We start from the raw sequence: 15230 nt of genomic DNA, 5'->3' as shown, positions 1-15230 counted from the left end.
TTATAAACAAGCTGTAACTGACAGGAACGGTTTGCATAACATGGGCCTAATTTGGCACTGACTGAAGCAGAAAAACTGCCCGCACAGATACCACAGATTTCCAAAAAGGCTGGAAGAAGCCACTAATTTTCTCTTCTAAGGTAGGACATTCTACAAATGTATAAAAAATACAAATGTAAGTTGCAGAAGGGGAAGAGTTTGTAGGAAGTTTAGGATTAGTTGGCAATGATGTCCAGCATAGGTCCATGAGGGCAGGTCAGAATAGAATCATGGCTAGACTTTCAAAAAGACCACTTACTATTCAAATTCGTTCTAATGAGATTAAGTTAGTATCTGTTTATTGTATGTGATAATCCTGAAAATCTAGTATGCCTTTGGCTGTCCTTGGCACACATTGCACACCCCCAGTCTCTTTGGCTGTTTAAGGCTGTTGTTTGCCAATGCTTGCTTCAACTACGGTTCACAAATAGCACAGCTTTTCAAGGCTCAGAGTGCAGATGTGCACTTGTAAAAGATACACCTACATTTTCTTGTGAATTAATATTTTCTGAGGTGTGAGAAGAGGGTGTTTTAGTGTTGGAATGCCCTGGGAAGTTTGTGCACACGCACAAAATAATGCATTTGGGAGTTTTCACAAATCTTGCCACAGCCTATTCGCATCATGGACATGGGCAAATACTTGTTCATATCAAATTTCGGACAAAGCCTGTGTCCAGGGTGGAAGTGGGAAGAAAACACCACCTAATTTGGTGGGATTGTAGGGAAAGGTCTCACTGCTTGCTTTGTAGTTCCTTTTCCAGAGAGCATGGAGAAAATGGAGACAGTATTACTGTTGGGCAAAGTACATGTTGACTAAAAAAGTATGTGGTTTTCACTCTAATGCGTAAAATATCATTAACTGTTTCAATCAATAATTCCCTTGTAGAGTGCAGCTATGTGTTTTGTTTGTGCTTAGAAATGGCAGGAGTGCAGGTTGAAGCACTGTATTAAAGATTACTGCTTCTTTTTAAAAAGGTATTCTTTCAGACTATTGACGATCCATACTATTCAGATCTGAAAAGAATATCCTGCCTGGACCCTTATGTTGGCAAAGTATTTTTGAGAATGATATTGAACATATTCCTGCATTGGTTAATTATAGATTATATTAATTCCTAATATTAGGCATTGGTTCCTCAGACAGATAGCTTCACGTTCTTTACTTGTTTTGTTTTCAAAACGTGCCCTGTAGGCTAGGTCGTCTATTTCAGGTGTTTCGCTGCAGTCCTAATTTCTCAAAAGGGTTTATTTCTGATATGCATTTCTTTACGTCTTTGTTATTTATTTACTCACAATAAAATGTCACTTGAGGTGATCAACATTTGGCAGCAGAATGTCACTTGTTTAAAGTCCACCGCAACCACGGAAATGTCACCCATAAGCAATGAAAAATCAGCAGCTATGAGTATCACATCTCACAAAAGGCCTTCAAAATGCTGGGCTAAGTATGTAGCTAAAAGAGCCAGAAGCATAACTCTTACATTTTACACATAAGAAGACAACGTTAAATAAAAATAAAATAAAATACTCTGAAATGCCTAAGCACACTGACAACGCGTCTCTCCCAAACAAAAGCTCACCTTTCAGACGGTGAATAACAAGGTCTGTGCCCTCCGAGCAGCAAATCAGGGTCTCTTGGTCCGGAACCTGATGCACCATCCAACTCCAGTGCTCTCTTTAGCACAGCTGCAGCCGACTACTCCAACCCCTGCAGGGCCGCCATAGTCAGGAGAATCTGAGCCAAATGGGAACCCGCATGCCAGATGAGACAGTCCCTTCTGGTGCTACCCATGCAGGAATGCTTCCTGGCGCACCAGCAAATAAGGCTTGTAAATGCAAACTCGCTATCCTGCATGAGCAATCTCCACCACACTTTCGATTTCTTTGAACAGCTGCTCCACAGGAGCAAGTGAAAACGGACAACAAAACAGACGGAAGAAAGGGGCAGATTTTATATTGCGTTCTTTATTATCATCTGAAGAAAGAAAAAATTACTTTACTGGCAGTCTACGCCCGCTCTCATAGACCCCGCTCCTTGCTCATCCCGGTTTCATTCACTTTATGCCGCCTCTATCCCCTACTTCATAAGCTTGCGGGGCAAAAGTGTCCCGTTTTCAGCACTAGCCACACAGGCATTAGCTACTAGTAAAACACAAAAACGTGTTTTTAAAATCCTAGCCTGCAAGTAAAATAAATTGTGCATTCATTCTGTATTTGGCATCCTGTGCCATCACGAATACTATGGCATTAGTAAACTAAGCGAGAGAAACTTGTAGAGCTCTCATAGGCAGACCATTGTTTTTGTGCCCACAAGAGGTATGCATGCGTGCAGAAGCCACAACCAGTAGAGAAGAGAAGTTGCATCTAATAGAACACTACAGACAACTCACCGAGCCGATAGCTGTAGGGGCGTCTCCATTTCCTTTGATTTAATGTCTAGTTGTCCGTGGGACAAAATAGACATTAAATCTTCTTGCCCCCGACGGAAATCAACTTGTCTCGGGCGTCGGGCGATATGAATTCTCCTCCCCTGCAGAGATGATGTGGAAGTTGGAGGAGCATGAGCACAGACAAAGGAGAATCAATCTGAGAATATTGGGGATTCCAGAAGGGGCAGAGGGAGGGAATCCCAGGGACCATGTAGTCAAACTCTTAAAGGATGCATTTCCTGAACGTACGAGTTGGGACTGGGAAATGGAAATACAGAGGGTACACTGATTTCCCCCTCAGAAAGACCTAATTAAAAAAAATCCCTAGTGTCTAGTGGTCTTTCTGCTCCTCCGGTGGGGCAGATTGGGGGCTACTGCCCCGTCTGAACCCTGGGTGGAGTGGGGGGGGGGGGGGTGCGGAAAGATTGACATTGATGTGGGGGGGAGGTGGGGGCATTGCCAAGCCCTTTTTGGGCAGCCCCCACCCCAACATCAATAAAAAGAAATCCCTGGTGTCTAATTGGCTTTCTGCACCCCCCCCCCCTTTTCCGGGAGGCAAAAAGACTGTTGTGCCCAAAAGAAAATGGGGGAGCAAAGGCCTTTGCCGCTCCCTCCCTCCCCCCCCCTCCCTCCCTGGTGCTAGTGGATGGATCCCTGCTTGGGGGATCACCCTCCTCCAACGATACCTCTCATCTTTTTCGGTGCTCGGGGCCGAGATAGCCCCACAAGCAACGAAACGGAAACGAAGTTTCAGTTTTGATTTAATTGTAATGACGATAGCGAGCCATGCGTGCGATCGTCATTTCAATGAAATACAAAAATCGGCCTGGGTGGTTGGAGAAGCTCTTCACACTAGAACTTCTGCTTGTGACTGAACCATTCCGTCGTGAGCATGGAAGGGGTTAAAACCCAAAACTTAATAAAAGGCATTGTCATTTACAATGCCAATAGCTCAAACTTGTGTGAATGCGAGACCTATTGAATTGCAAATGCTTGTTTGTTTTTAAGCTCTGCTTTTATTACATGTGGATGGTGAAATGCATTATTGCAAGGTCTCCCAGAGAGTACCTGTTTGCACCCTCAGTTTATTTTATTAGCATGCCCATTTGTGAGTACTAAACAAATTGACAGGATTACTCCAATTCTGCTAGCATTTACTCTAATTCTTAGCCTAGCACATTTTAATATATATGTTGCCCCATTAGCAAACATCACTAGGAACTGTGGATTTCTCCCCATATCCTATGCTGACGACACCCAAAAAGTGGTGACTATCTCGAACAACACACAGCAGACAGATTTAGGCTATGTATGGACCAGGGTAGCCGCTGGATGCAAATAAATTGCCTAAAATTATACTGTGTTAAGTCAGAGGTCATGCTGCTGGGGGCTGAACATAGCATTTGATCACCGGACTGGTGGCCTGACAGTCTGGGCTGCTGTCCGTCACCAGTGGACAACGTAAGGAACTTGGGGTTCATGTTTGACTCCAAACTAAATTTCAAGGTCCAGATTAACAAACTTGCCTACTCTGTATGGCATACTTTGAAGCTGATAAGAAAGATGCTGCCATTTATCCCATTAGATACCTGGAAAACCCTTGTAACGATACTGGCATTATCTAAAATGGATTATGGAAACGCCCTGTGTAGGAAGGTGGATACCTGACTATGGTTGCCCCCAACTTTTTGCCTGGTGTTTTGCTGGTTTTCCGACTTAGTTGGCCTGGGACCCTGCCAATCAGGACCCCAGGCCTACTGCTCTCTCTGTAAAATGGATTCCGTGTACCTTAGGTGCATTTACCAATTGGTTCTGGGCCACCTTGTCAGACCCTGTAACTCAGGGCATAGGTGTACCCAGGGCCTACCAGGGACTGCAGCATGTATTATGCCACCCCTGGCTGGCCATCTAAATATGACACAACTGGCTGCACGGCAGCTGGGGCATGGTGGTGTAATCACCCTTTGCTTTAGATATAGTATACCTATATCTAACCCTAAAATGGACACCCGTATTCCTATCAGTCACTCCTATGGCAGGCCTTGACAATCCTGAAGGCAGAGTGCTTGGAATCGTGTGAGATGGTGCTCTGGCATGAGCTGAGCCCGTTTGCAGCTTGCGGAACCAAGTCCTAATAGCTGTTCCATGATAACGCATACCATATACTCTTAAGTGCATTATAATCCTCGCGGTTAAATGCCAACTCTGGTATCGCTTTATCAAAACAAGTCGAGTAAGGTGTCATACGAGTTGGAATACTAACCCCTCGCCAATTCTGGCGACGGGGTTAGCATTCCACCCTTCTAGAGGGACACAACATGTATGTAACTGTGAACCCCAGTTAACGTTAACTCAAGCCTCAGCATCACAAAATGGATGCTGCCACCACAGACACAAGTCTGACCTCCTGCTGCTGGGAGTCCTTCCAGCGAGGGAGGCTTGGACAAAGGGTTTGCTGTCAGGGGCGGTGCTAGCACCATCCCAGACAGGGTTTTGTGTGTCCTGGGTAGGCAGGGCTTTAGAGGAAGGGGACTGCAAGTGGCACCCCGGTGCTCACTATGCATCTGCCGGCTAGAACCAGTTCCAGGGGCACACCAGCCCCTGAGCTGGGGAAAGTCCGGCATGGGAGAGGGGTGTAACCACCCCCCTTCCTGGTCCCACCCATGGGCAGGACCTAGTCGCGTGCCAGCGCCTTTTCCTAGTATAAAGATAGGAGCGGGCCCCCTTCCAAATGAGATCATCTTTGAATCCTGAAACTACTTTCTACGAAAGGAACTCTCGACTTCTTCTCAAGATTTCTCCCTTGTGACTAAGGAGTAGTCACCCTGCATCCGCAGGCACCATCCAAGCATCGCGGTCTGCTGTAAGTCTCTTCTCCGGATCAAGACTGCCCAGCTCGACGAGAACCGGCTTCCCTGGCACCTCTGACCTCGACCTGCATCATCAGCCCAGCTGAGATTCGTGGGTGTGACGAGACCTCGAGGGACCGGCCATCTTCAGGACTGCACGACGCTTGCCCAGCACGACCGCCGAGGGATCCTCGAGTGAGTGCTTTGCGGTCCGAGAAGCCCCAACCCTGAGCAGCTCCAGCACCGAAGTTCAGCCTCCCAGCCTCCACGAGATCTGCGTGGGGCCCTTCTGCCCTTTGCTGCTCACCGCGTTGTCTGGCTACTAGCCCGCTGGCTTGTGGCCTTCCCGACGACTAACGACGACATCAACACCGCTGGTCTGGTTGCTCCAGACTGGCCCTTGCTCCCCTCCAACAGAGGAGCACCCCGACCCTCCTGGTCCACTCCAGACGCCATTTTGAGTCCACCGCGTGGGCTTGCATTTGCCAAGACTTGTTGCCCCAATCCTGGGTCCAGCGACGTCGACAGCAGATACCATCGTGGGACAGCTCGCACCTCCATCCTGGTCGCCGACAACGCCTCCTGGTCCGTGAGACTGCAGAGCCCAGCGCCGCCCACTCACCTGGTCGAGGCGACTCCATCCGGTGACATCCTGGTGCCCACCTAATCACTGGCTAGTGATTCAGAACTTGGTCCCCTCTGCTTACATGTGTCTTCCATCTTCGATCCAGGCTAGGATCCATCCGAATCTCTTCACTGGTCGCCTGCCAGCAACTTCTTCTTTCAGGCTCCATAGACTGCAACGAAGATTCCCGACGTCTTTCCAGACCTATGCAGCCGCAGCCCCTGGGCTAGGCAACTTCGGCATTTTGGTGCCCCAGCATAGCCTCACTATCCAAGGGTCCAGATCCTTTTTCGTTTCAGCTCTACCTAGTCGGATTCTTCCGATAACACTAACTTTTAATTCCTAGCAACCATAGACTTTGTTCCGCATCCCGCATGAGATTGCACACTCTGCACCCGATCTCCCTAGGCCCCCTTGGTGTGCCATAGCCTGCCCAAAATATCGGAGTCATACAGAGGGTGAATCTGGTCAGTCTGCCCCGCCAACCCTGCGCCTTGGTAATCGCCCGCCAGATGCAAACCGCCGTCTTCGTTGGACCTGACATCCGCCGATCTAAGGATTTTGAGTACAGGGCCCGGTAGTAGTTACCACCGCCCAAAAGCCATCGATCCATGGCGTAGCCGTGGCTGTTCACCGGGCCGTAAAAACCGTGATTGAAAGCCGCGAGCTGGGAGGCCCAGTAATACCTTCGTACGTCCGGCAGAGCTATGCCCCCGTCGTACCACGGAAGCGTGAGCTTCGTGACTGCGACGCGGGGACGACCATCCCAGAGCAAGGCTCGTTGGAGACTCTCAATCTCCCTGAAGTAGCGGGCCGGAACCGGATCTTGGGTGTTCTGCAAGGCATAGAGAAACCTGGGCAAGGACATCATCTTAAACAATGCCGCACGGCCAAGTAGGGAGAGCGGAAGCTTTCGCCAGCTGTCCACATCACGCCGGAGACGCTGAAGTGGAGGGAGCAAGTTGTGGTCATACCGCGCTTTCGAACTCCCAGAGATGTAAATCCCCAAGTACTTGAAGCCCTGCACGGCCACCTGGATATTGCAGCCTCTAGGGAGGCGCGGCGTGTCCCCCTTCAGGACGTACAGGGAGGACTTGGCCCAGTTGATGACTAGGCCAGAGTATCTCCCAAAAAGTCTGAGTACGTCACAAGCCACGATGAGGGACTTGCAGGGAGAAGTCCGGTAGAGCAGGATATCATCGGCGTACAGAGAGACCCTGTCCTCGAAGCCTGGGGCCCAGGTTATACCATGCAGATCAGGGTGCGCGCGCAACATGGCCGCGAGCGGCTCAAGAGCCAGGGCAAACAGGAGAGGCGACAAAGGACAACCCTGTCTGGTACCTCTGTGAAGGGCAAAGGACGTCGATAGACGGCCGTTCACTGAAACATTAGCCAGTGGGCTAGCGTAGAGAAGTTTTACCCAACCCACGAACACCGGACCAAAACCGAGCTTCGCCAACACTGCCCAGAGGTAGTTCCACTCAAGAGAGTCGAAGGCCATTGTGGCATCAAGAGAGGCGAGGACTGCCGGTTCCTCAAGGGTATGGGCCCTAGCCAGGGCGCCGTGGAGTCTACGCAGGTTGAGGGCAGTGTTGCGGTGGGGAATAAAGCCCGACTGGTCAGGATGCACTAAGTCGCCAATAACTCCAATCAGTCGATTGGCAAGCAGCTTGGCAAGAACCTTAGGCTCGACATTCAGGAGAGAGATGGGACGATAGGATCGACGCATGTCTCTCGGCTTCCCTTCCTTGTGGATGACCACAATGGTGGCCAGCCTCTGGTCAAGGGGAAGAAGGCCGGCGTCGCGCGCTTCCAAAAACATAGTACGCAGAAACGGGGAAACCACGTCAGGTCGTATCTTATATAGTTCGGCCGGGATGCCGTTGGGACCAGATGCCTTACCAGACCGCAACGAGCGGATCGCAAGTGCGATCTCGTCGATAGATATGTCTCTATCCAGGTCGTCGCGGTCCTCATCAGAGAGACAGGGAAGGTCAACCGTCGTGAGAAGCGCTGTCGAGTCAGCCTCGGAGTACTCTGAAGTAGAGGTGTAGACACCCCGGAAATAATCAGCAAAAGACTTGGCAATGGCACTGGGGTCGGTGACAGCAACCCCGTCGTCTCCCAGAATCTCGGGTACGACTCGGCTAGCCATTTCTCTCCTGTCCAACCAGGCCAGCAGTTTCCCAGCCTTGTCCCCAACGTCATAAATACGACCTTGTTGTTCCTTAGCCAAGGTCAGGGCGGCATTCGTGGCAAGATCGCGGTATTCCGACTGTTTGAGGGAAAGAGCGTGTAGGAGAGCGGGGTCAGGTTCGGGCCCCAGCTGGGAATCCAGATTCAGAACCTCCTCCTCAATGAGTAGCAGGTCTGCGTCTGAGTCTACGGGCCTCAGCTATCAGAGCGAAAGCCTCGCCCCTCAAAACAGCCTTAAATGCCTCCCACAAGGTCTCGGCCGACCTAACCGAGCCCTCATTTTCAGAGAAGTAAAGGTCGATGGCTTTGGCTAGGAGAGCACGAGTTTTAGGATTTCGGAAATACCACGGATTAACCGCCGCCGGCCGGTCCGACAGGACGACGCCAAAATCGAAGGAGACCCATAACGGAGAATGGTCGGAAATGCCCCGCGCCAGAAACCGGGCCTCAGACACGGCAGACGCGTGTGCAGCTAAGGTGAGAACGTAATCTATCCGGGAAAGACTGCCATGTGCACCGGAAAGGAGGGAGAAATGGCAAAGCGCGGGGTGCAAAAGTCGCCAACTGTCCACCAAGCCCATGGACTCTAGGAACGAAGGCAACCACAGTTGGGAACTACGGAGATCTCTAGGCGGATGTCGGTTCAAGGAGCCAGAGCAGACTGAATTGAAGTCACCCCCCACAATCAACAAGCCAGCAGGCAGAGTTAAAATGGCGCCACCAAGGTCTCGGAAAGTACTGGCCTGTAGGCCGGGGGGGGACGTAAACTGAAAGAAGAGTGAGGGCACGCCCTTCCCATCTCCCTGCCACAGCGGCGTAGCGCCCTCTATCATCAATCATAGTGACGTCTATCTCAAATGGAAGTGACGTACGTACAAGAACACCCGCCCCCCGAGAGCCCGAGGAGAACCCCGAGTGGGCCACCATCTTGTAACCTTTGCGATTGAGCGCTTTGCATGAGTTTCCAAACAAGTGCGTTTCCTGTAGAAGGACAACATCAGGCATGTGGCGCTTAAGCAGCTGGAGCACAACCCCTCTCTTGATGCGGTCACCCAGCCCATTAACATTCCAACTGATTACTTTTAATTTCCTACCCCCCATCATCGTGCCGCCCGCCCCATCCTGCCCCAACAACCCATAGCAGCCAGAGAAAAGCAACAATATACACAACCCATTGCCTAAGAGAAAGAAGGAAGAAAGAATGAACAAACGAATTAACTCGCCCACACCCACCCACCACCCTGCACCCCTGCATCAGACTAAAGAGCCCCCCCCCCAACCAGCAGTGTGCCTGTCACCCCATTAACTAGTCTACAAAAAGCCCCAAAAGGAGTGAGGAATCCCCACGGACACCTCCCGCCACCCTCCCTGAAACGACAGGAGATCTTCAAAGCCAGTTCAATAAAGTAACGATAGTCACATATTGCAGGACCACCAACCGCCAAAGTTCCTGTAGTAGAGCCAAGTCTCAGTGATCAGAACCACCAGTCGCGCCCCCACCATGTTCGTTGTGGTCTTCCCTGCGTTGCGGCAAAGTGTCCAGCCAGTCACTAACGTTTTCCGGGACGTCGAAGAACAGGGCATGTCCATCATGTTCAATCCGAAGCTTAGCAGGGAACATCATAGAGTATTTTAGGCCCATGTCTCTCAATCGCCGCTTCACCCCCGCATAGCTCTGGCGCTGCCGCTGAACCGCCCTGGTAAAATCCGGGTAGAAATGAACTTCAGAATTCTGAAACTTGAGCGGTCCATGCCTTCTAGACGCTTGCAAGATAGCGTCCCGGTCTCTGAAGTTGAGGAGCCTCGCAATGATGGGTCTAAGCGCCACGCCCGACTTCGGCGGGCCGCCCGGTACCCGGTGAGCGCGCTCCACCGAGAAGAAATTACTCAGCCCGGAAAGTGCTAAATGGTTCTGTATCAGGTCCTCAACAAATAGGTCCACCGCCACTTCCTCCGAGCCTTCCGGGACACCAATGATACAGACATTCTGCCGCCTGGCACGTCCCTCAAAATCCTCCAGCCTCCTGGAGAAGTGTTCAGAAGTTAACCGCAAAGTCCGGACCTCCGTCTGCAGGTCCGAGACGTCGGTGGTGAGGCTAGAGGTTTTGATGTCCAGTGATTTCACGCGGTCATTAGTTTTACCCAGGTCGGCCCAGATAAGGGTGAGATCCACTGCCAAAGTGTCCACCTTGTGGGTTAAGACCTCGTGCTGCTTCTGCAAGTCGGAACGTACGCCAGCGATGGCACCCATAATGTCACTGAGGGTGGGCTCGGATCCATCGGGCGATCCCGAAGAAGGAAGGTCTTTAGTGGAGGCTCCTGCAGCAGCTGAAGTGCGCGGCTGAACATATCGCTCAATTCTGTTCAGTTGTGTTTGAGATTTACCACGGACGCCTTTGTTCGACGTCCTGTCGGGGTCTCCTTTGCCCGCCATGTTGGGTCCAACGAGAACAAAGGGGCACACCACCCGAGTCCAATCCAAGTATACCAAGAGCAGCGGTTGGAGCCAAATGGCCGATGATAGCAAACACCGCAGTCACAGGCACTCCGCCCTTAGCAGTCACCACCAGGCACTACGCATTCCAGTCGTGCGGAGCGGCGGAGATCAGGGAGACAATGGCGCATCCCTGGCACGGAGTCCCACTCGACGTAGCTCAGCGTAGGAACCACCGATTCAGAGGCGGAAAGTGGCTCCCGCGTCAGTGACCCGTCAGCAAGCAGAATCGACCGAAGTGGAACAGGATTTCGTTCAGGATTATTGCGGAGGGTCGGAGGGTCCGCGGAGCTCCGAGCTTACGCGGCCATCTTGGTTGCCCGCGAAGCTCCTCCCTCTGTAGGCTTCTTTTTGAAATGTTAAACTTAGTTGTTGACGTTTATGCTTTTATAATATAGTAACATCCTGGTAAAATTTATGATGTGTAAATTTGTATTTATTCAATAAATTAAGTTAAAGCCCTTATCTTTTTGTCTTATTAAAGAAATACACGTTTCTGAAATGCTAGTGTGCGTGCAATGTCTGTTTAAAACGTTAATCTAAATGTTCGATATGGAATTTTTGGTCATATTTTGGAGAGGAAACAGACTTTGTATGTGTTATCCACATAATTCTATTGGCTAAGTGAGACGTAGGAATTCTGGAAATCCCTTCAGGAGTTTAAACAGTGAGGCTATCTTTTTCAGAAGTGACACGTTTTTTAGTATGTCGATCATCTGTTGAGTACAGAAACGCTTTTAAGTGGTGAGTAAATCTGGGAACACCTTGGGAGTGCGAATTGACAGGAGTATGTCATGCCGTGCAGCACGAACTCTTAGGTAAAATGTGTAAGAACTATTTTCTGCTAAGTTATTTGTACTTTCAGGATGCATATTTGATTAATATGTTCTCGGTGTCCTGTTGTGCCAATGAATAGGCAGTTTCTTACAGGTCTTAAACTGCTGGACTTTGTGGGAGGCGTTTTGATGTGCCAGGAAAGTTTTATCAGAGCTTGTTGTTGGTAGGCCATATGTTTACAGTTTCTGTAGTTTAATTGAAGATATGGCTGATATTTACAATATTTTTCTGGTAGTGATTCAGACTCTGATTCTTCCTCTTCTTCATCGTCTTCCTCCTCTGAATCTACCTCCTTCTCATCTGTGTCCTTGTCTGCTCTACTATTGGATGGAGATGATGATGAGGACACACCAGGAAAGGATGGCAAGGGCTTTCCTGTCACACCCAAAGAAGTATTACATCTAAACGTAAGTGAATGTTTCTGGTGGTCAAACTATGTAACAGTCTTCTTAATGCATACAAAGTAAGGCACATCTAATTGTGAGGGTATGTAATCCAATGAGCCAAGTGAAGTTTTAAAGTATTGAACATTACACAAATTTTGGATTTACTAGTCATTTGTGGAAGCGTTTGAGAGAAACGACGGTTCTCTACCAGTCTGCGCTTTCTACGCTGTTTTTCCTTTTCTTAGAAGTATAGTATGTTCTTTAACTGCACTTTCCCACCCGGAATGAAGTTTCTTTGTAGGTCTGGCCTTTAAGACCACATTGGCTGTCTTACCAGTCTATTGTCTTAAAAAAATATTTACATATAACATAAATGCCTATGGGGGCTTTTAGTCTGCAGTATTGATTGAGTCATCTGTTAAACTGTCAGTTGTAAACAATTTGGTTCTGCCCACCATACAGGACAGTAAGGCAGCCCATTTCAGCCATTGGGTTCCCTTACTGTAAAGGAGAGGCTTTTGCCCTTTCCACTGTGTGTATCCTCATTTACAGTAGTGCACTTCCCTGCCAGTGCTGGTGGGCCAGTAACTCCTTTCCTATTATTGTGTCACTGAATTTTGATCGGCAACAGTAAAGCAGCCCGCTGGTGTGATGCTCCATCATAAGGAAAAAAATTGTTTTAATTTTTTTAGGTCTGCCCTGCTGACCGTGCAGATGCTGTCGCTGCAAGGGGTATTCGTAGTGTGAAGCCTGCCCATTGCTTACCATTCATTGGCTTCATTCTCACTCTTCTCTGCTGCCTCTTTTTTGACCGGCTCATGTTGGGATTCACTGTGTCTTCTTTTATGTGGGGCATGAATTATTGATTGATTTAGTGTGATTAGTGTACCCACTCGGTCCTTCCACTGCTCACGCTGTGTTTCAGGTACTATTTTATATATTTGTTTATTCCCCTTCCACTCCCACCCTTTATCTGTGTTGCTTCTTCTCCTACCCCGTGCTCCTTGTTGCTTCTTCCCCTCCAACCCCGTGCTCCTTGTTGCTTCTTCGACCCCGACCCCGTGCTCCTTGTTGCTTCTTCCCCTCCCACCCCATGCTCTGTATTGCTTCTTTCCCTCCCACCCCATGCTCTGTGTTGCTTCTTCCCCTCCCACCCCATGCTCTGTGTTGCTTCTTCCCCTCCCACCCCATGCTCTGTGTTGCTTCTTCCCCTCCCACCCCATGCTCCTTGTTGCTTCTTCCCCTCCCACTTTTAGCTTTGTGGTGCTTCTTCCCCTCCCACCCCATGCTTCGTGTTGCTTTTTCTACTAAATAGAAGGGGGACCCCCGATCAATTCAAGGCATGTATGCGGGGAAAATGCAAAAAGGGAGAAAAATACCTGCCAATAATACTCCAGTATAGGCCTAACAAAAAGCTCCTTACATAATTATTCTACCCCCTGAATGTCAATGAGTCATCTCAGAACATAATTACAAATATATAAAACATTTTTATTACATGAAGGAAAGACTTTCTCAATACATAGTCATCACATCACATGAAATATTTTTTAATATAAATATAGACCAGTCAGATCATCACATAAGTCCCACATGCATAACACTCTCATACCAACATACATACCAATATACATACAGTTCATACCGCACACAATACACAATTCACAGATACATAACCGCCAAGAGCTGATCTGATTGTTGTAGATGGAATACAATTATCAAAGAATAGACTCCAGATCAGTCGGGTTGTCCCCAGATGGATAGGACGCCGATGCGCGTTTTGGTGTACGGCCCCAGACGGGGCTACACCTTCATTAGGGCGGGGATATACAGTAGCATGGTGGGACAAAATATCGATTTAAAATGGAGGCACACCAGGTTTTAAATAAGTACACTGGCCTCAAGGGGCCAGACCATTTGCTGGATCCCAGGGAGGAAGGCTTCAATTTAAGCTCATGGGAGTTTAGGATGAAGAGAGATCCTATCCAATAGGAATGGGCGTGCAGAGTCGCTATAGGAGGATCCGGCGCGTCTGGAGGCACTTTCCAAGGTCCGAGGCAATCGAAAATAAGCCTGTCAATGATCGAAGATAAGACAGAAAATTCACGACATCTCCATTTGAACGGGCTGACTGATACGCTGTAGGATCCTGCAGTATCCGGAATCGACTTCTGTGATGATGTGACTGGTCTATATTTTTATATTAAAAAATATTCCTTGTGTTGCTTCTTCTCCAGTATTAGGGGTGTCTTTCATAGATTCACATGCTTGATTATTCCCCGTCGTCGAAGTGGGAGTCCCACGGTACATAAAATAGCAGTAATATATGCATATATAAGTAAAATTATTATAATTATATAAATACATATACATATATAAAATACAGTAAAATATCCAGAAAACTCAAAAGTACCATAGAACTGAATAGGCCCATAGAAAGCCTAAGGGAAAAACTCAACTTGGTAACATATCAGTGTCATTATGTTTTGGTCCAAATTCCAGCCAATCAGGCTGTAGATCCCTCTAGAACCTTCTCCTCAGAAGCCCAAGACCTCCGATTTTCTACCGCACGTTGTGTGAAGGGAGTCTCCCTGAGCATTGTTCAGTTTTTCATCTTATTTTGCTGTATTTTCAACTCTGTCTTCTTCAAGGAAATCTTTGTTCAGATCTTTTCCATCCTGTGGAAAACTGCGTCTCTTTCATGAAGATCCACACAGTAAATGTATTTACTGTCTCTACCCTGACCATGAAGTGAAGACCTGTAAGTACTGTCTTACTTTTCCACCTAAAACTTTAAGGGACAGAGAGGCCCGTCTCCTTCTGTGGCTTCAGAAGTTGAAGACACCGGACGCTATGGTCTCGGAGGATGAGAGTGTCTCCTTTTCATTCAAAGACCTCTCAGAAACGTGGGTCAGAGATTGAGATACCTTCTCCTTTTCTGAAGAAAAAGAGACTTGTTGATCTTTCTAAGGTTGTCTCCCCACAGGATTTGCCTCCACATGCGCCTACGAGACCTGGTTCTCTGGCGTCATTGTCCAAAGCCATGCCTTTATCTTCTAAAATGGGCATTGGTTCGTCGACGCGTCCGTCGACGACATCGACGACGAAATCCGTGGATGCTGTCTCCACGTCGACGACTACTTGCTCTATGTCCTCGAGCACTACGTCGACGACTTCCACCTCGTCGACGACACCACATGAGGTGAGGCCTATTACCTCGGTTTTGAAGATCTCGTCTACGGCTTCTAAATCCTCCTCGCCGACGAAGATTCAACAGTCGACGCGCCTTTCGTCGACGCACTCCTCGTCGTCGACCAAGACTTCTACATCGTCGACGGGTCGTCACCCGTCCACAACTACCTCGTCGACGACGGC

General features: G+C 48.8%; 1 protein-coding gene across 1 annotated transcript in view; it reads left to right on the top strand.

The window, feature by feature from the left end:
• The window catches only part of NAF1 (nuclear assembly factor 1 ribonucleoprotein), a 160439-nt gene that overhangs the window by 41132 nt on the left and 104077 nt on the right, over positions 1–15230 (top strand). The window contains exon 3 of the mRNA XM_086962385.1: positions 11705–11876. Within this exon, the coding sequence (XP_086818511.1) occupies positions 11705–11876 (172 nt within the window). The remainder of the gene's footprint in view (positions 1–11704; positions 11877–15230) is intronic.

Source organism: Lissotriton vulgaris, chromosome 3_1 (assembly GCF_964263255.1).
Source record: "Lissotriton vulgaris chromosome 3_1, aLisVul1.2, whole genome shotgun sequence".
NCBI lineage: Eukaryota > Metazoa > Chordata > Amphibia > Caudata > Salamandridae > Lissotriton > Lissotriton vulgaris.
The sequence above is the reverse complement of the archived record's forward strand: the minus strand, read 5'-3'. Positions and strand labels throughout refer to the sequence as shown.